The following is a 21,599-nucleotide window of genomic DNA, read 5'->3' on the forward strand; positions in this document are numbered from 1 at the left end:
GGCTTTGCCGTCACGCTCCCCTCCCAAACCCTTTGGGGACGTACCTGTGACCCCGCGCGGGCCGGGGCCAGGCTCCAGCCCTCCATCCCCCCACCGTTCCCCCGCGATCCCCCGGCGGGGCTGGGCGCTGCACTTACCGGCGGGGCGTTGGGCGGGCAGCCGCCGGCAGCCAGCCGGGCCGCCTGCCTCCTCAGCTCGGCCAGCTGCGCCTGGCAGCTGCGGCACCAGCCCCCGGCCGCCGCCCGCTCCAGCGGCCGCGGCTCGCTGCCCGCGGCGGCTCCCTTTCCCTCGGGCGGCGGGCGGCTGGCGCAGCGCTCCTCCTCGGCGGCGGCCGGCGGCCTCTTCCGCGGGGAGAGCTCCCGCACCCCGCTCCCCTCCGCCACCTGCGGAGAGACAGCACAGCTCAGCAACGCGGGGCGCGCAGGCAACGCTGCTCCCACCCTCCTCGCGAGGGGAAAAAAAAAAAAGTGAGGAAGATTTTAAAAAAAAAAAAAAAAAAGGAAAAAACTAAGGAGAAGCTCAGCCGCGGGGAGGAGATGAGTGTTGTAGGAACTTACCCCCGGCGCCCGGGGATCGAGTCCCAGAGCCTTCCTGCCGGCGGCCGCGATCATGGTAGCGGGGGATGCTGCCCACCCCGCTAGTGCGGGCGGCGCGGAGCCCGGCGGCGCGGCCGGCCCGGGGCGCCCATAGCGGGGCGGGGGTCAGGGCTGCCAACAGTGATCGGGTCCCCGCCGCCCGGGCTGCCGCTCTAGGTGATGTTGCCTCCCATATTGAGACGGGAACGAAGTTTGGGATGGGAGAGGGAGGAGTGAGCTCCCCACGGCGGCACGGGGAAGGACCCAGAGCACCGGAGCACGTCGGCAAAAAAAGCTGGGAAAGTGCTCCGAGGGCAGGGGAGGAGGGACCGGACTGGGCTGGGCTGGGCTGGGCGGGGTGCGGTGAGCGGGGCGGGCTGGGGTTCGGGTTTAGGTTTGGGATAGCGGCGGGGGGAGAAAGATGCCATTTCATAGTGACCCTCCGGGGCAGTGCCAAAATCAGTGTGACTTAAGTCGTTCCTTCCTTCACACTCTTGACACCCAGGCTCCTCGGGAGTCGGGAAAAAAGCGGGCGCGGGGTGCGGTCCCGCCGCAGGGTGCGCAGCCACAGGAGCGGCGCTGGGGGTGCGGGCCGGCTGCCAGCGGGGGCCAGGGCTCCGGCCGGGCTCCGCTGCCCCGCTCCGCCCCGCGGGCTGGGATGCGGTGCCGGGGGACACAGGCCCCGCGGGGCCGACCCTCCCGCCGCTCGGCGGGCGCGACGGGATGCTCCCACACGCGAGAATTGACCTGACAGATGGAGAAATTAACGTTCGCAGCTAATTGCCTGCTTGGCTGCCGCCGCGGGTCGTACATTTAGCACTTTTCTCCTGTTTTTAGGGTTTTTTTCTCCCCCCCAGAGAGCGGGGCGCGCGCCGCTGCCTGCCCCGGGCCGGGCCCGCGCGGGCGCAGTGGCGGGGCCGGCACGTGCCCGGGCTCGGCGCGCGCGCCGTCCCTGTGACCAGAGCGCCCCCTGCCGGCGCCGCCCGCGCCGGAGCGGCCGGGCCGGGCCGGGGCCCCGCGCCGGGTGCCGGCCGCCGCTTCCCCGCCGATGGCAACGCGGCTGCCGGGCCCCTGCCCCGCCGCCGCGCCAGCGGGTGCTGGTGGCGCGTGGGGCAGCGTCTGTGGTGAAGGGGGCATCGCCCAGCACAAAGAGTGGGAAAACATATATGGGGGGGGGGAATAATCCCGCCCCATGCGGCACCTTTCCGCCACCGCTTAAACTTTTCCGGCTCTCCCGGCACGTGTGTGAAGCGCCCCACCGGCCCCACCCCTAAGGGTGCATGCCCTGGGCGATGAGCCCAGCGCTGAGGCGCGCCCCGCACCGCGGGCAGAGAGCCCCCCTGCGCTGTGATCGCTGCCCCCGCCTGCCCGCACCGCCCGGAAAAGTTGGGAGTAAAGCGGAGACACCGGGGACACGGGCTGGTACCCCGTGTGTCCCTCTTGGGGCAGCCGGGACTGGCACGGACAGGGCACCAGGGCGCCGCGCCCCGGCTCCCCTCTCCCGCCTGCTCGGGGTAATGCTGCTCTCCGGGAAGTCGCTCCGAAATTTCCCGTGCCCAAACAACGCCTGGAAAACCCTCCCGCGGCTCCGCGGCTCGGGTTGGACGGGGCGGGGGGTAAAGGGGTGGGCTCCCCGGCTACGGGGCTGAGCAACCTCCCGTTCTTAGTGAGTACAAAGCCCTCCCAGAAACAGCGGGACGCGGTGCCACCGCTCGCCATGTGAAGCCGGGGTCACATAGGGAGCCGGGGTCACATAGGGAGCCGCGGTCCCCGCGGGGAAGCCCCGGCAGCGCTCCGGCAGCGCGGCTCTGCCGCTCCGCGGAGCCAACAGGACTGTTCGTGGTGCTGAAACCTGCCCCACACCGCCGCCCGCAACTTCGCACCGCCAAGTTCGACACCCCCTGCCCGGGAGCCGGCCCCCGACCCCCTCACGGGCCCCAGCTGGCAAGATCCCCTTACCCTGGCTTTCCTCCGCAGGAGGTGGCTGGTGAAGCCGAAGATGATCTCCGAGTCCAAGCACAAGGCTCCTATCTCCAGGAGGCTGGGATTTTTCCTCGTGGCGTTGGAGGCATCGGGCGATTTTTGAAAAGCCATAGTTTGGGGTTTGAAATATCCTGCTCCCTGAGCGGAGGCGATGTATTTGTATACACACACGCACACAGAGGGAAAAAAAATAGGATAAAATAGCAAACACCTCCCACCCCTTAAAAAAATTAAAAAGAAAAAAAAAAAAAAAAAAAGCCAGGCGCGGGTGAGTTACTCCGTCATCTGCCAGGATGCGCCGCCGGGGTGAGGTAGCCGGTAGCCAGCAGCCGGGGCAGACCCGCCAGTCTCTGCCTCTCTGCCGCTCTCCGCCGCTCTCCCTCCTCCCGTTTTCTCCCCCTCTCAGCGCACCTTGCCTGAGCAGCGAGCGCGGGCGCGGAGCCCTCAGCGCCCCACAGGCGCCGCGGCCGCGGCCGGGGCCGGCGCTGCGCCGGGTGCGCGGGGCCCGCAGCGCCCTGCTCCCCCGCCGCCGGCCATCAGCTCGCCGAGCCACGGGGCTCCCACCGCCCGCCGGCCAGGAACCCGCGCTGCGAGCCTCCTGCCTCCCCCCATCCACTGCTGGGTGGGTTGAGTGCCTGGGTTGGTGGGTTGTTTTTTTCCCTCCTCCTGATCCTCCTCCTCCTCCTCCGGGGTGAGCGCAAGGAGGGAAAAGCTGCCAGTGGAAGTCAGTTTAGGAGGGAAGAAAGACGCGCGCAAAAATAAAGGGGAAAAAATAGGGGGAGGTAAAAAAAAAAAAAAAAGGGAGCAGAGTAAAGCACTTTTCGGAAGGGACGCGGTCTTTCACTCCTCCAAAAAGCTTTCCCCACTGCTTAATTGTATTTGCAGTGGGTGCGGACGGCGGGAGGGAGCGAGCTGCTCCTCACCGAGGGGCCGAGACACAGGTGCCCGATGGCTGCTCCCGGACCGGGCAGCCGTCCCTGCAGGCCGCCCCTCCGGCCCGGCCTCCCGCGTGTCCCGGCCCGGGGCCGGGCAGGGCTCGCGGCCCATCCCGTCGGGCGGGCGGGATGCATGGAAGCGGGGAGGGGGCTCCGGGCAAAGCGCTAATCCCTTCCCGCGAACTTTCCCGCTAAACAAATAATCCTCCCCCTGACAAAAGCATTATCCCGCTTCATATGGCCCGCAGTGAAAGGGAGGTGAATAATCCATTTATCCCGGTCCGCCCCGCCCGGACAGCGGGTGCTGCGGGCAGGGCGCAGCCGGGCCCGCTGCTCCCACCGCAGCTGCGGCCGGGGCAGGGCTGAGGTCCGGCCCCGAAACCTGGCCCCGACCGAGCCCGGCACGTCGGGAGGGAGCTGCGGGACGGTGGCGGCTGCTGGGGAGCAGGGAGGGAAGGAGGAAAGGAGGGATGAAAATTAAGAGGAAGGGGAATTGAGGGAAGTGAGGAGAAGGGAGGAAGAGGAAAAAGAGGAAGAGACAAAAGAAAGAAGTCTTAAGTCTCTATGGCCATAAAAGAACACTTTACTTTTTTCTGAATTTACTCAGTTGTCTGTTCTGGGCTTCCCAGCTCATGATGAGTCTGTGTGTTAGATGAAGAAAGTGGGTTAGTGGGTGTCTCTGTAGGATGGAGGTGTACAGATGTAACAGGCAGGCACTAAAGCAGTGCTGGGAGGGAGGAGGGTGGGAGTGGTGAGATGCTTACAGCAAAGGTGCAGGGATTTGTTTGGCTCCTCACTGCATTCCTTCTGATGTCCAGCTATCAAACCAGAGACATGCCAGTGTGTTAGCTGGTCCCTGAACCCATCTGGGAATGGTGTCTGCAGGGACTCAATCCCTGGGACACCTTGCCCAAACTCACCCTCTCACCCCCCACCAACCCTGTCTCAGCCTCCTGTCTTGCTGTGCACCACTATGCATTCAAAGTCTTTCACCACCCTCCCCTGCACAAGTGGGATTTTCCCCAGCCACAGAAGATCCCCATGCTTGGAAGGTCTCTCATTACCAAGGGAGTAGGAATAAGTGGATGAAGAGGAGTGCAGAAGGAAAAACTATTCAAGCAAAATGGTGGTATGGACATCAAGAGTCTAGGTAAAAAGCGTCCCCTCCCAGGCACTCAGTTCAGTTGTTCAGCATGAGGTAGAACAGTGTCCATCACCAGAACCAGAAAACCAGAAGCATGAAATGTCATTTCACTGGAGTCTTTCCCACCTTGGCTTGGAAACATTTAACAGCAGAGAAAAACTCAGCCGGGTCAGGAAGGCTTTTTGCCTGCTCTGGAGAAGGCCTGAGGCACCTGTCTCCACCCCCCACATTTTCACACCAACCAAATTTAAGCACTTGCACCATGCTCAAAGACAGGCCAGGCCCTCCCTGTCCTCATGCCACCTACAGCCCACCATGACTTCCTTCCCCAACACAGTTTATCCCCCTTCCCTGACTCTTGGCAAAGTTCCTAGGAAGGTCTGAGTCTAAAATATGCCCTGAATGTCAGGAACTGAGGGTCCTGTGCAACCCCACCCTCTCCCCTAATCCTGGAGAGTCTCCCTTTAATCACCCCTATTAAAGCAAATCTCTCCCCACCTCACTGCCCTCAGGTGTCTTGCCGATAAACAAGCTGAAGGGAAAGTTATTACCTTTTATTCATGGTGTCTAAACTAAAGTAAAACATCAACAGGGTGACTGTACATAATAATATACTAGATAAAGTCCATTTTTCTTGGGCCCTCTGAAAGCGATCCCTGAGCATTAAAACGGGTCTCTTAATAAATATCTTATCTCCCCGCCACAGAGCCCTGGCTGCAGATAACCAGACAGCCATTACTGTACCTCTGAAATAACCCCATTTCCAGCAGGGCCACTTCAAACAGGCTTCTCTTTAAAGACCCCCACCTCCTCCCCCAGGGGAGCTGGGAAAAGGCTTGAACCTCCCTGGGTGGGGGATTTCATCCAAGTCCCCAAGCACGGTGTGGGGTTACTGCATTGCAATGCATTCCCTTCCAAAAATAACCATGGAGAAAGGCATTCTGCCTGCTAGCCACAAGCCTAAATCCTTGTGCCCTGCTTTGGGGTGAGCAGTGCTGGGCTCCCACAGTTCTGCTCCCCTGGGCCTGCTCTGCAAGCAGAGAGAAAGTTGGGCAGGAGAGGAGGGATGTGGCAGGCAGCTCCCACCGCGAGGGAAACAGCTTTCCCAGTGTGTGCATCCCAGGCTGCAAGGTGATGCTGTACAGGTTGCACTGGACCCCTTTATTAATACACCATACAGGTGATAGTGGATTTATTAAGTATATTGCTGTGATTTCACATTTAATTTACTAAGAATACAATGGTTTGGGCTAGAGGACCCAAGGGAAATCTAGGCAAGAGTGAGCAAAAATCCATGAAATTCAATGTAGCACACTAATCATGGAGGCATTATAGTATTAATTGCTATAATGATATACTTCTAATCCTATCTTACACTGCACCACATAATTTCATTGGGTAAGAGAGGAAAGGAATTAAATTTAGTTCAATACAGGCAAGCGTGTAACTTAATAGAGTAGTTTGACTCCAGCACACACTGGGGTTTAGGGCTGATGTCACAAAACATGGTCAGCAGCAGGGAAGAAGGATTGCAGAAGACTTTTGACACCCTCACTGAAATCTGGAAGCAATATGGAAAAATGTTAGATATCTGCTTTTTGAGAGGCAACCTGGCCATATAAAGGATAATTAGAATTCCTTGCAAAGATGATTTATCATGTCTATCATTGTGCTTGAAAAGGCTAGGTCACCCATGAATGCTGATGAAATTTCAAAGATCTACTCCCCAAGGACTTTCTGCATCTGCTGCCCTCTGAGATGGGGAAATAGCCCAGGGCAAGCTTCTCATTAATACAGCAGGAAAATATAAGCATTTTGTCCAACATAACATTTTTCTTCAGTATTATGCCTGACACGATCAGACCTTTAAATAACGTGGTAATAGGGCTCACTTTAAAGTTCATGTACTTGATGTTGTGCACCCCCCCTTCCCGTTCTCCCCTCCCTCCCCCGGTTTCAGCTGGGTAGTACCTCTCTCTAACAAGCCAGCGTTTTGACCCGAAACACACTTTCTCCCGTAACAAATATTGTATGAGGTGGGCGGAGGTGGTAAAAGTAGCTTTTGATCTTGTTTGTATAATATGCAAGAGGACATCAAAGCGAGGGAAGAGGAGGAGGGAAAGAAAGGAAAGCAGAGCAGGAATAACCCTAGCCAGTGTAACACCAAATAGCTCATGAATAGCTAAATAAAACATCATTAGGAAAACACGATAAATGAGTGGTTCTTTAAGGAGAGCCATGGCGAAGCGGGCTGGGACGGTGGCCAGGGGAGGCGGGCACAGCCCGATTCAAAGCCGGCCCCGAGGCAAACCAAGCGGAGCCTGGAATTTAGAGGGGGCAGCGGGACCCCTGGGGGACCCCTCGGCGGCTTCCCCCGTTCCTCTCGGGCATCCCGGGGCCCCTGGGGCAGCCGGGGGGTTCCGGGGTGTCCGGACCCGCTGACTGCGGGTGCAGGGGAGCTGTTTCCCCGCGGGGCGCTGCAGGTTTCGGGGCGTTCCCGGGCGCTCTGCACCGCGGGCTGCCCGGGGGGCGCGGGGGGGCCCCGGGAGCCGCGGGGGCGCCCGTTTGTTTTGGGTTGCTTTGTTTGTTTGCTGTGTGGCCTCCCCTTTATGTTGATCAGGCCGGCTCTGGGTTTAATTGATCTGCGGGGCGGGCAGCCGAGACCATCAAGGGAAACTTCAGCGCTTGCAGACTGCGGAGAAAGTACCGATGGTATCGGTGAAACCGGCGTGAGAGGCACACACAGCCCCCGCCCTCCCCCGAGCGTGTGCGCACCTCGTGCCCGGAGGAGCTGGGGATGCTCGGCTGAAGCTGCAGGGCTGGGACACCCCTGGGGCCCGGGAGGGTGTTTGGGGAAGCCCCCGGCCCTCTCCCGGTCACCAGTGAGGAGCATCCCAGTACCAGCTCCGGGTGACTCTGCAATGGCTCAGCAGTGACTCCACAGGAGGGATGTGCCTGCACCAGAAGGGGCGGGGGGAACACACGGAGAAGAGCGGCTAAGTTCACCCCCCAGAGGCAGATTTCCTCTCTGTCCCCGAGGTGAGTCGGGCTAGCCAACTCCATCCTGCCTCTGGGTAGCTCTTCTTCCAGCTCTGCGCTTGGTGCCTCTTTGTGGAGCTCTGCCCATCTGCTCATCACTGCTCAGCAGTGCTTCCTCGCCACACCTGTTGTCCTGCAGGGCCCAGCCCAGCCGACAGAACCCCTTCTCAGTTCCCACCACAGTAAGGGGCTCCCTGCCATGCCAAGACCATGTCCCACCTGTGCTTAGGGCAATGCAGGCCACAACGTGGATCTCACAAGTCCGGAGCAAAGCAGGGGCTTTAGTAAGCCCCAGGTCATGACCTGGGTCCTAGGGAGGGCTGGGTAAAACAGCTTGGTGCAAGGGCTCTCCTGTCCCTGCCTGGGCTTGGCAGCTCAGAGCCCATCTCGGGTCTGCTCTGTCTTGCTCTCTTGCCTCTTCATGACCCATCTCCAACAGGAGATGGAAAACCCTCCTGTAAACAACTGGTGAAGGTCAGGGGAAGGAAAGCCTGACACCACTTAATGAAAGACAGTTACAGACAATCTTTTGCTCAGTTGTCCGTGTCTGGGAGGCGTGGGGATCTCTGTGTTCAAGCTTTTTAATTTCCATTCTAATTTGCAAGTCATAAAGAGAGACAGTATGCCGTCCATGGTCTCACGTTTAATTTCTTGTCACCCTAATCATGCCAGTTTAACCCTCAATTGCTTGCCTACGTGGTTGTTATGCTCAGCCCTAGCTGCCATCTCCTCTGTGAAACAGCCTGCCCAGGCACATTAGTAGTGTCCTGCTTGCACTGTAGATTTGGGGTTCTAATTCTGTTCCAATGACTTCTTCCCAGATGCCACAGCTCGTAAAAGTGGAAAACAAAGAAACAAATAACAAACAAAACGAAAAAACCCAGAGCCCACAACTGCCTCCTTTTCACTGTTTGGTTGGGTGGGTTTTAAAAGAGAGGGTAGGAGGGAGAATTACTTTTTCCGTGCTCTGCCTGCCACTTTAGAACCGCCTTTCCCCCGGTGCGGGACACTCAAGGGGAGTCCCCGCACGGCTGTGCAGTACGGGGGGTGACCACAAGGGCTGGTCCCCTTTCCGTGCTGCCGGCAGGGACGGGAATCCCGCGGCGCCTCCGGGGGCTGGAGCGGGCGGGTTCAGCACCCTGGAGAGCGGCCCCGCTGCCCCTGCGGGGAGCCGGGGAGGTGCCCGCACCGCTCGGCCTCGGTGAGGGACGGATGACAAAGAGCAAAGAGGTTTTGACAGCAGCTGGGCGCTGTGGCTCAGTGTCCTTGTGGCTTTGGCAGAGGGATCGCGGGGCTGCGAGGGATTGGTGGTGAGGGACAGAAATGGAGCTCAGAGGATTGTTCTGCTCTGTCCCGTGACAGGTTTGCCACGCCAACAGCGAGAGAAGCGAGGGAAATCACCTGTTCCTTAAACAAGGAAGCAGCCCCGCGCTGCCAGCTCCAGGGTGCCACGGGCTAACTCGGCTTTGCTGCAGGGGTGTGAACTGGCATTGACCAAGTGTCCTCCTCTTCCTCCTCCTCACATTAGCAGAGTGACCCTGCATGGCCGGGAGACTCCTGTGGGGCTGCGAGAATCCCGGGCAGCAAACGGGAACCAGGGAAGACTTCATGCAGGGGGGAGGGCAAAGAAAAAAGGAACAAACCAGCGCTGACTTCTGGCCTTAATCAAAGAGTTCCCCATCTCCCCAGTAGGGCACACAGAGGCATTCCCAGGGACAGTCTGCTTGGTGACAAAAGACTCCCGTTATAAGTAAGCATCTGCACAATCATATTTCCATCAAAGGTAAAATAGCATCACAACAAACATGAGTATATCCAAGGAGCTACAGCAGAAACATTTAGCTTTGCTGGCCATACATAGCCTGGAAGTGAAGCTTCTCCCTTTCCTTACCCTCTCCTACACAATGAAGATTATATCCCAAGCAACAAAATAAAAAAAAACGTGCTACAGAGAGCTCGGTGTGGCCTCATCTTGTATCTTTTCTCAGGTCACATTAATGGAGCTTACTTACTGGAGAAATTGCTGGTTTTACTTTCTACACCCCATCAAGTCTTGAGTGCATTTTTCTAACGGCCCCAACCAAAGCCAAGCACCTAATTAATTAATTTAACCAAGCAGAGAGACTCAATTTCCCAAATAGAAATTTAAAATATATTTATTTGAAAAGAGAAAATTGTGTCTCTCAGATGAAAAGAGGCTGGTTTGCCAGTGAGAGGCACAGAACACTGCAGGTGATTACATTTCACCGAGTGGCTCTTCAGAGCAGACACCTTGCTGCAACAGGCAGGAACTTTTGGATTGAAAGACAGTGGGGATCCTGAGAACTACATGGAGGCGCTGGATTCCCAAGCCTGGGAAAGACACATACCAGACAGTGAGTATCCATCCATCCCATCCCATTCCATCCCATCCCATCCCATCCCTCCCCGCGGCGCTCCCGGCAGGTGGCGCTGCCCCGCCAGGAACGGCCGGGCGGCGCCGAGCGGCTCCGGGACACGGCCCGAGGGACACCGGGAATGCCGGCACGGCACCGAGGGAACGCAGCCCTGCGCTCTGCGCGTTAGAAAAGGTCCTCACAAAAAGCACATTTCGCAGAATCACAGCACGGTCTGGGTTGGAAGCGGCCACTGGAGGCCATCTGATCCAACCTCCCAGATCAGGCAGGGTTCCTTGCAGCAAGTTACTCCAGATTCTGTCCAGACAGCTTTTGAACATTTCCAGTGAGGGGGATTCCACAGCCTTTCTGAGAAGCCTGTTCCAGTGGTCAGTCACTTGCTCAGTAAGGATATTATTCCTCAAGTTCAGGTGGCAGTTCCTGTGTTCCAGTTTCTGCCCACTGCACCTCATCCTATGGCTCAGCAATACCAAGAACAGCCTGGCTACATCCTCTTGATACCCTCCCGTCAGATACTTACATTGGTGAGGTGTCCTCTCAGTCATTCTGTTTTGAAGCAGAACAAGCCCAGCTCCCTCAGGCTTTCCTCATAAGAGAGATGCTCCAGTCCTTTAAATATTGTCATTGCCCTCCATTGGATTCAATCCAGGAGCTCCACGGCTCCCCCATGAGGAACCCAGAGCTGGACACAGCAGCAGATTCTGTGCTGCTGATCACATTCTGTGCCACTGATCACAGTCCTCTGAGACCTGCCATTCAGCCAGTTCTCAATCCACAATGGCACAATAAATAAACAGCTGATCATCAATAGTTCTTTCCCTCCCCACCTCACCCCACCCCATCCTGCATGAAGGTGCTTTACAAAGGAGGTTTTAAAATCAAGTGGCTAGATTAATTAATTAATCAATTATCTTCTTCAGAAAAAAAAAACTTCTTTTCCTAGTTATTAATCTTTGGCACTGAATTTTTGGCTGTATATTGTCTTTTTTCTGTCCTAGGATATAAAGGGTGAAGACCTGAATCACTGTCTGGGTGCTGACAGCCCAAGGAAGAAAAGGAGAATTGATGGAGTTTTCTGTGAAACAAGGCAGAAAGGGGGTGTGAGAGAATCAGTCTTGCACATGGAAAACATTGCTGGAGAGCCTATGACACAAAAAGTGATGACAGGTTCTTGCAAAATATGACAGTTCAAACTACAAATGGTTCCCTAAACTGGAAAAGCTCTCCCTCTGTACCCATTCTCACCCAGACATTTTCAGGCTAGAAATACTCTACTGGCACAAGAGGCTCCTACACCTTACCAATGTACCTCTGGGCCATCTGAGCCAGGAGTCAACATACAGGGGGAAATGAAGAGCAGGACCAGCTACAGCCACAGACAAAGCAAGCAGTTGTCTAAAGCAGCAGGCAACCAAATGACCACGAGCTCCAGAGCCCCTATTCCCTTTGCCAAAGCTCTACAAAACCAGGCCAGAAGGTAAGGACACTGCTGTGGAAAAAGGGAAGATCTTTTTGGCCCTCATACAGGCACATTTCCACCACAACTATAGGGATACCAAGCCAGAATCTCCCCTCCAGTATTTTTCTTTCCTATTGCAGAAGACACCTGGCCAATACCCTTTTTTATGTGTCAAATTTTGGTTCTTTTTCCTGCATAAACAGCTCTGCTAAACACATTGAAACAAAACAGTCCATCACATAACAGATGCAAATTGATCATTCAAACAAAGGAAAAGTTTGTTTCCAGTGGGGAAGGACAGGATTCAGACACATCTCCAAAAGACTAAAACAATAACTGGGAGAGGCAATCTCCCTGGTTCACTGATTCTTCTAACTAAACCATAACTGTGTCTAACCTGGAAAATCTAGCAAGAAATTTGAGCAACAAAGGTTGCCTTCCCCTCTGGTGATCCTTCTGGCAGGTAGGAGTGGAGGAAGAGGTTAGAGTGGGATGGGATTTGGGGAATACAGTCACAGGAGGAAGAGGCATGAAGATGAAAGGAGACAAGAGGGAAAGAGAAAGAAACAGAAAGCAAGCAAAGATGAAGCACAAAAGTTAGCATTCCCACTGGGGAAGAGAGATAAATCTTTGTTGAAAAGACCCCAAAATAAATGAATACTTTCTTTTCTACCCCTTTGCTAACAGATTCATCCTAAATCCCATACCAGGGCATCCATCCCCTTCTTGCCTTCCTTTAACCTCTCTTATCAAACACGAGCTGAGTGCAGCACAACAAACACATTGCCTGGCTGCTTTCCTAGGCCAGCACCTCCCCACACCAATCCTGCAGTGAGATACCCATCCTCCCACTGCCACAAACAGCAAGAGCTGTCAGCTGCTCTGGCAACACAGCAGCTCTCCTGGCCCCACAATAACCTATTATTTGCAGCTCCTTAATAGATCTTGCTCAATTTCCAGTACACAGTCAGGAACAACCCCAGTTTACACAGGGCTGAACATATTCTGCCAGACTCCCAGCCATTCACACCTATTGGGATGGTGACAACAGTAAAGTCTTTGGTTGTACTGCTTATCTACCTGGGCAAAGATGATGGCAGTTTTCATTTTATCAACATCAGGGACCCAAAAGTCATGACTGAAAGCACTCAACTGAAAGATCTCAGGCATTCAGATTAGAGCCTACAGCCCTGAGACTTCAATGGTTCCATCTTCTCTCCAGCTTGAGCAAATAGGGTGACCCAGCACATGCTACCACCAAACAGCCCTTTGCTACTTCCCTTTTTAACTAACAACCCACATATGAGAAGGAGAGGCACAGGAGTGGATGGTTTGCCATTACAATTCAGCTCATAGTCTGGGTTTTTTTTTCCCTTAAGTGCCTCAGTTATATCACTGCTGGTACAGCTGAATGTGGCCAAGGAGCTACAGGGACACAGGGCCCACAGGTGACTCCTCTTGTTTCTGAGTGAACTTCTGCCCCAGGACAGAGCAGCTGCTACCTGCAGCAAAGGGTATGCACAATGCTCAGCCACGCTGAAAAGTCAGCTCTTAAAGGAAGATGGGCAGCAACTTAATACCATTATATTCAGAAAGTCTCTCAAGAGACAGTAAATAAAAAGCTGACTATAATAATTTTGCTTTTTCTGGAACTTATGGTACATGGAAGACTATAGATAGGTGCTCTCAGTAGAAAGCCACCTGAAGCCAAGTTAGTTCTTTCTGTCAAAAAATACAGTTTTATTCAAACACATTCTGGATTTGTTTCTATTTATTAATAAATAATTAATAATAATAAATAACTTCATGGAGCCAAGTCCACAGGCAGTGTGATAGAAACACTGTTCACTGATCACTAAATATATATTTAATATATATTTAATGTATTTTATATATATATAAGTATATATAGTGATATAGCATCACTAAACAGCATCTAAAGTCACAGTTGCATGGTTCAGACTGACTTCAGCCCAGATGTGATGAGTATTGGACAGCCCATGAATACTGGAAATGCCTGTGTTCCTGGATGCTGACATCAGCTCCTGGAGGCTGAAAGATGCAGTATCTTCCATGTTGACTTTCTAGACCACTTAAAATTAAGTCTAAATATTAATTTTGGAGCTTAGTTTAGTCTTTGGGTCTGGAAAGGCATGACTTTGCAGGAGGCTGGCCTCTCCTTGGAATATTAGGTCCTTAATACACAGTCTGCACAAACATTAAAATCCAGTGCTTGTCTTCAAAGTAGTGTGGTCACTCTGTTTTTTTCTTTAAACCCTCATTACCAAATGGAATGCATAAGAAGAGCCAGGAAAAATATGTTTGTATTTACTAGGGAAAGAAAAATAGAGAGGGAAGACGTGAACAACATTATTATATGTGATGAATCTCCTGTTTATTTTAGAGAGTCTGGAAATTGCCTCATTTTTTCAATTGGACCACATGTCCTTGTTAAAGATGTGTTCCACCCTAAACCATAAATATTCCAAGGGCATCCTATTAGCAGTGTTATGAAAGAGGAGGAACTAGATTATCCCAATGGAAAGCATTCCCACTGCCTCCTGACATGCATTTGATGTAAGCAGATCTTCTACATTCCCTCCATAGCAAAGGAGATTCTGTCCAGGAGCCTTCCTACAGGCCCTCTGTCCTCGCTTTGGAGATGTCTGGGAAGATAAGCCTCTCACACATGCCATCTAAAATTGGTGTCATGTGACTATCCTCTTCTGGCCTTACAAACTTTGAGTCTATGAAAACAATAAAACACTATTCTTTAATTTGACATGAGCACAAAACAGCCTTTTACAATTCTGCATCTGAATCTGGTTAGGGGGAGCCTGGGATGCCACCACTTTGACCTTTAGTACTTGGCACTGTGCTGCTCAGGTACAAAGCCAAAAGTGGTCCCAAAGAAACCTGTGTGTGAATGTGGCACAGCAGAGTATGGCCTGGTGAGGCAGCTTTACATACAGGCTGCAGTGAGGGGGCAAGGATCAAACTGAAATAAAAATCCTGTCTGACCTCCTCTTAATTCTAAATCACCTTTTATATCTTACCCATCTATTGGGAAGACTAAAGGGAACATGATTCACAAAAGTCATCATACACCTGAAGAAGCTGATCTTCAGGGAAGAAAATCCAGAAGGAAGCTCTAGACATTGGAAATAGAAAGGCTGTGGCGCACAGAGCCACTTATTCCTGCTACAAATCCACCTTTTCCTGGAGCCAGGTGCTTATGAATTCTGTCCCCAGGCAACAGAGTAATCAAGGGAACCCCTTTTCACATCTCTTGCTGCCAGAATTTACACTGCCTTTCTCAATAGCTCACCAAAAGTAACTTTTCCATGTGTCAATTGAGCTTCACAAGCCTTCTGACCTGGGAATAGATCAGCAAAACACAGACTGGGCAAGACAAAATTTGGGATTGGGGATCCCTGGTTTTACCTGAAAGGACAAATCCACAGATCACTGTAGCACTTTTAGCATCTTCTGTCTGTTTATTCTGTTCCATCAGTGTACACAAATAACTGGTGTTTTTCTGGGTTTAAGCCCATGTGAAAGAGAAAAGATTTGGCTTTCTGTTTGGATGTCATAATATTAATAGAGAACATCTTTAGAGGCTTGTTACAATGCAATATTGCCGATTCCAAGTGTTAGGAAAATGAAAGAAAAAAAGAGGACATCATGAATCATTCATCCCCACCCTTCAACAAAAATCACGAGAGTAAAAATGGCTTTAATTCCATTTGTTTACCAGTTTCTGAGCATTTCTGTGTCGTCAGATTACTATTTCAGACTCTTCTGCCACAATGGGAGCTAGGAACTGTCTTAAATAAAGATTCTCATTGTCTTTAAATCACACAAATCATGAAGCTGCAGCCTTTGGGGAAAAAAAACTAACAAAATAAGCTAAGAAGGTGGTTGGGATGAAAATATCAGAGCAATTAATGAACCATCAACACTGAACAGGTTCATAAGGTTGGCTGTGCTGCAAAACCCAGAAAAGATGATATTTGCTAGAACAGATTTAAAATGCCTGAAGTGAAAAAAGGGCCAACTACATTTTGGATATTAACCCAGATCAACTATGGACAATGTTCCCAGAGAAAAAAAATTATCAGACAAAACCCACTCCCAAAAAACCAGTTTGGGCTTTGTTTTTATGCCAGCTCTCCCAGTCTTGATATCTAATGGAGTCAGAAAAAAAGCTACTGGCAGGAATAGCTCTGTGTAAGGCTCTCAAAATGTGGTAACCAAACATTATTATAAATTTATTTCATCTTGACACCAAAGCCAGCTCTACAGCTGTTTTATGATACTGTGAAGGTTAAACTACTACAGAACAAGTACTCCTGCATGTGGCTACTATAAAAGTGTCACTGAATTATTTCTAATTTTAGTGCCCGTTGTTCTAAAAATTGCTTCCTGCTGCACTCCAAGAAGCAAGAAAAAAGGTGATTCACATAAACCTAGGCAGCTGAGGAACTAGATGGGCATAACTGATGGAGCAGAGCAGCTACAGGGCTCGTACTGGACTAAGGCTGAGGAGGGGCTCTCAGAGGGTTTAAGCTGCCACGGCCCCCAATGTGCAAATCTTGTAACAGATTTAGTGATGCTGCCCCACTTTCTGGCAAACTAAGAGAAACAGGTACTTCTAGGGCAGAATGAGACTCCCTTAGTTCAGCCACCCAGCTTCAGATGGTGGGTTGAATCACACCTGAGAACAGCCATTTGTCTGCACCAACCATGTAATTCGTTAGGGCAACGAAAAATTTTATTTACTTTCTTTTTCAGATATTATTCAAGTGTCCAATGATAGATAAATTGGAAGAACACCACTCCAGCTACAAATATATCTACACCTCCACCTCATGGGACTCAAGTATGTCACCAAAAAAAGAGGGGAAGAAAACAATTTCAAACAGTAGATATTATACCCTGCCAATATGCTTGGCAGAAATTAGTGCTCTCAAAAGCCATTTCCTGTCCCTTCCTTGGTTCCTTGGTATTCCCAAATACCATAAAATAATTTTAAAAGAAACCCAAAAAACCAAAAAAAACCCACACCAAAAAAAACCAAAAAAAAAAAAGGCAACAAAAACCAACCAAAAACCATTGTCTGGGAGCTGGATCTATCTAAGACATAAAAGAGATTATACAAACCCATGTAAGCTAAAGGGAGATGTAAATCACTGGTCTCTGTCACTGAGATGATCACAACATCACAGAATTGTTTAGGATGGAAAAGACTTTGAGGCCATTAAGTCAACTGTTAACCCAGCACCCACCACTCTCAACCTGGACTCCCACAAACACTGTAGCCACTGAAAAATTTTATACTCAGAAATTTCTGGATACCATGAATAGCCTTTAAATGGGCAACATGTGAATTCTAAATCACAGGTTGTCAGTTTTTTAGTTAAAGAACCAAAACCAAACCAGTTAGCAAAGAATTCATGCCTTCATTGTTACCAAGCACAGACTTTGTCACCCCATTTATCTTATGGGGATGCTATTAGTGTTGATATGGGCAATTAACTGTATTTGGAAAATACATTTTTCAAAAATTATCTACATTTTCCATCATCAGTTTTGAGTAGCAAATTACTCACAGGGAGAAATAATTTCAAGACCTGCACCTGAGTTGGGGTAAGCTGTTACAGCTAAACAGAAACAGAAGATCATACACCAATTTATACAGGCTAAAAGAATGGTCATTAATTCATGTCTAGAGGATTGGAAGCTTCCAGCAGTGAGTGAGTCTTTTGTGTCCCTCAGATAATAAAGCAAATGGTAAGATCAGGCCTAAGAATTTTTGATACTTAAAAGTAGTAGATGTGTGGTCTCTCTGCATGAAAATTACTGTGCAAACAACACTGCAAGTACAATCCCAGAAGTATAAACTCCCCCATACCATGAATGCTTACTACTGATATCTATACAGACTGTTTATTTGGTATTAATTTTTCATAAAACTTTTACTATTATTTTTATTTTACTGTTATTTTATTTTACTGTTATTTTTAAAGAGTTCTAGAAATGCAACTACCTTCTTCTACCTACTACAACTCTTCTTGTTCAAGAATGTAAGTATGATGCCTAAGCATGGTGCCCAGGATGCCCTGATTACTGCATTACTCAACAGCTAGCAGCACCAGCATCTAGACTGCTTCTGTGCACAAGGGCATTATTCAGTAGATTACCAAGGAAGGTGTGTTCTGGGTTGCTCTTTCTTAATTCAAATGTGCATTTGATTTGAATGTGTGCTTCACTCGGTGTTGCTACCTGACTCTCTGACCAATCAGCATCCCACCCAATTATTTGTGTGTGCACTGAAACTCCTGGATGCTGCCAAAGCATTAAGCAGCCTACAGAAAAGGGTGGGGAGGGAGGAATGTGCTTCTACTTCCTCTTCTTGGGCAGAGCAGACAGTAAAAAAGACATCCTTAGTCCAGAGCTTAGTCCAAAACCAGAAGGTTTAATCCACCTATCCTTCCAGTCTGGTCATAATACCTTTGCTAGTCATTTTAAAAGGGAGTAAAAAAATTAAATGTTATTATCCAAAGGCCAAGATTTCAGTGATAAGTAACTGAAATATTGTCTGGGACTTTAATAGTAAGAGCTAAGAGCATGCTCTGTAACTGCGGGGCAACATTTTACTAAGTTTGGCAGAAAAGTCTCCTCCCTTCATCCCCTCAGGCTTCTGCTTAGCTTAGACAATATCACAAGGAAGGGCTGTTTGCCCAGAGGTTTTCATTGCGAATTTGTTGGGGATTTTTGTTTGTTTGTTTGTTCATCCACATGGCTTACTGCCAGCTTATGAAAACTACAAGCCTGTCATCAGGAGTTCACCCAGTCTGAGAGAGGAAAAACAATGGTCAGAAGTCAACCTGATAACCATACCTTAAAAATGTCACAGAATAAAACATGCGTAAAGGAGACATTTCAGTAATGTTCTGACACTCCCCAGTTTCAGCAATGGGCTACAATGAAACATCAGTTTGTGTAAGCATTCAAGAGAGGTTTGTCTTGACATGGACAGCCCAGTACAAGACATTAAGATCTTTGTGCAAGCAAAACCTCCCCCACAGGTTTGCATGATTAACAATATCCTTAAAAAAACAAAACTCTTTCCTTTAATCAAACAGGTTCCTTCCAAACTTTTCCAGGGCACACTGCACTCAGACACAGGGAGAAAAAAATCTTGAATCATGGTTGAGCTGTGCTAAGAGCAATGAGGATTCCCTTGAAATAGAAAATTCTACTTTGTATGGCTAGTACTCCTGCTGAAGCCAGTGGACAACTTGGACAGAGCCAGTTGAGAGGATCAGACTTATCAACTGCAGATAGGCAGGAGGGAAAAAACACTGGGTCAAATCCCAGCTAGGGTAAATCAGTGTAACTCCACGGAAGTTGAGGGCTGTGCCGATTCACGCCAGCTGCGGATCTAACTCACAGTGTGTTTTGCAAGTCCATTTTCAACTCTTCAGGGCTCTGCTCTGTTTAAACATCCACAACACCCACTGAAATTAATGAGAACTGTGTGTGCAGAACCCTAGTATTACTTTTTAACTATTTGGGAGGTGCTCAGACACTGTGATAATGAGCACCATATATTAGAACCCAGACAGAATGGTATTGAATCATCAGACCCTTAAGTGGGACAGGTCATTAATCTTTTCCTTGGGAGAGCATTTCAATTTTTGCCTTGGCAAATGAGGATTCATCATTAATAGATGTGGGGGTTCTATGTTTGCCAAGTCCCAGACAAAGTGTGTTTTTCCATTTGCCTTGGGCTTGTGTAAGCTTGCCTAAGGAGGCCAGCCTTGCAGTTTGAGAAACACTGCTAGCAGCCACCATACCCTCATTCCCAGCTAAATTAAAACCTATTATGCTGTAATTAACCTTGCCTAACTTGTTCTGAGTTACACCAGCAGGTAAAAATCACGCTTTTACTAGGCTGTACCCAAGAAGCATTTTTATGTATCAGACTTGCCTACTCTTCAAGTATTTCCAGCTACTCTTGGAAGCTCTTCTCCTGAAGATCACAGCTCAACTGCAGATTCAGAACTCTTCTTGACTTCAGTGAGGGCAGAATCCCCTGCAAATTTACTCGTGCATCTCCTGTTCATGCCAGATGGCACGTTTTTGGAGGACACGGGAATTCCACAGAAGCGATGGCAAGAACACACGTATATAAACTGTTAGGTTTAAAGGTTTAAAACATACACATAGACAGGTCACCAAGTTTTCTTGGTCAAATTTAAAGCAGTAAAATTCCATTTTATGAATTAGTCTATTGCCCTTTTTATTTAAATGCAAGTTAAGAAAAATAAAAAGAAACCTATTACATTTCTAGTTTCAACTGATATTTGGGATATGGGTGAGAAGAATGAGCACAAGCTAAGAAGAACCTCTTATTCACAAAGCTACGCTTCTATAAGAAAAATAAATTCTTGGAAGAATTGCAGTTTTCAGACTTTTCTTCCCCTCCTCTTTTAAAAAAATCAAAATTCTTCAGCTGCATTTTTAAAGATTCAGGATTTTCTCTAAGGTTGATTTGATTAAGTCCATAGACCTTCAAGCCAGGCCATCATTACCACAGTTTTAAAAGCAGACATCCTTTGAAGTAATTCAACCAAGTTAGAACAGAAAAGTCCAGATGCCCTTTAGCTGCTTGCAGTAAGTGTACATATGAAAAATAAAGTATAAAATAGCACAAGAGAAAGGCTACACTGCCCTAAGTAAAAGTGCACTCAAAGACAAAGAAGTGCTATCACTGAATACATCTTGCATATTATTACCAGTGGAAAGGTGGGAAGCCTCTGGAGAAGGCAGCCTAGAGAGCCAATCTGATTTTTTTTTTTTTAAAATCTGTGCATCTGAGTGTATGGTGCAGATAAAGGAGAGAACAGATGGTTATGCAGTAAGTGTATCAGCCTGCCTCTGGCACAGCCAGATGACAGCAGCTGCAGCAGCAGTATTTATCCTACCTGTTCCTTTTAAGTTATTAAACTCCTCAGTTCCCACAGGACACGCAATAACTTTTTTTTTAAGCACTTGCCCTGTCTTTGCTCATTCCGGAGCGGGGTGCAGGGTCCGGCCCTCCCTCGCCTCGCCGCCCGTCCCGGGGGCTGCGGGGCCGGGCTGGGCCGGGCCGGGCCGTTCCCGCCGGCTCCGGCTCTGGCCCCGGCTCTGGCTCTGGCCCCGGCTCCGGCCCCGGCCCCGGCTCTGGCCCCGGCTCCGGCTCTGGCCCCGACTCTGGCTCTGGCCCCGGCTCCGGCCCCGGCTCCTCCTCCCGGGGCCGGCCCGGCGGCTCCCCCGCTCCGGCTCGCTCCGCCGCGGGCGCTGCAGGTCTCCGCCGCTGCCGGCCGATGCCCGGGCCTCGCTGGTCAAGTGGTCCTAAACATTTCACAATTATGCTAGAGAACTGTTGAACTGTTAAGAACCACTGCACCAAGGAGGCTGAGGGTCCGCGGGGAGCGCAGCGGGGCGGGGGCGCGCTCCCCGCCCGCTCCTGCCCCGCGCTTGGCTCTTCCTTTCGCCGCGGCGGACCTGGGGACGAGACAGAACACACGGGACTGGCGGGCGGGCGGCGACAGCGCCCGGGGACAGCGCCCGGCCCGGCCCGGCCCGCACTCCTCGCTCAGCGCCGCCACTTACTGAGGGCCACCGTCCCGCGAGCATCCCCGGCCTCGCACCGGGGCTGGGAGAGCTGGACGGCAACACGCTCTCTTTACAAAGTGGAAAGAAGGAAAAAAAAAAAAAAAGAAAAAGAAAAAAAAACCACCAAAAAAACACCCAAAACAACCAAGAAAAAAAAAAAAGTTTAAAAAGAACAAACGAAACAAAACCAGCCGTTCTCCTGAGGGGCCGCAGCTCGGCGGCAGCCCGGGCCGGGCGCCCGCGGCCGCTCCGCGCCGCCCATGTGCCGCGGCCGCCCCTCTGCCGCGCCGGGCCGTGCGGGGCCCTTTTATACCCGCGCGGTACCTCGCGGTGATGAGCCGTCCCCTGCGCGGCAGCCAGGAATGCTGCCCTCGCCCCTCACACGACCAGTTTTTCCAGGCT

At 50.8% G+C, this 21,599-nt stretch overlaps 1 protein-coding gene across 7 annotated transcripts in view; it reads right to left on the reverse strand.

Moving 5' to 3' along the window:
• Positions 1–3,134, reverse strand: part of KIF26A (kinesin family member 26A) — a 96,205-nt gene extending 93,071 nt beyond the window's left edge. For 2 of the 7 annotated variants that reach the window (XM_064423182.1, XM_064423181.1), the window contains exons 1-2: positions 2,535–3,134; positions 138–383 (exon numbers count right to left, since the gene is read on the reverse strand). In XM_064423182.1, the coding sequence (XP_064279252.1) occupies positions 138–383; positions 2,535–2,669 (381 nt within the window). In that variant the 5' untranslated portion in view covers positions 2,670–3,134. Of the gene's footprint in view, positions 1–44; positions 100–137; positions 384–557; positions 873–2,534 lie in introns of those variants that run through there. The other 5 variants (XM_064423187.1, XM_064423183.1, XM_064423186.1 and 2 more) reach the window with 4 other exon arrangements.
• Between the last annotated feature and the right edge of the window lie 18,465 nt (positions 3,135–21,599).

The sequence above is a fragment of the Passer domesticus genome, chromosome 6, assembly GCF_036417665.1.
Source record: "Passer domesticus isolate bPasDom1 chromosome 6, bPasDom1.hap1, whole genome shotgun sequence".
Classification (NCBI taxonomy): domain Eukaryota; kingdom Metazoa; phylum Chordata; class Aves; order Passeriformes; family Passeridae; genus Passer; species Passer domesticus.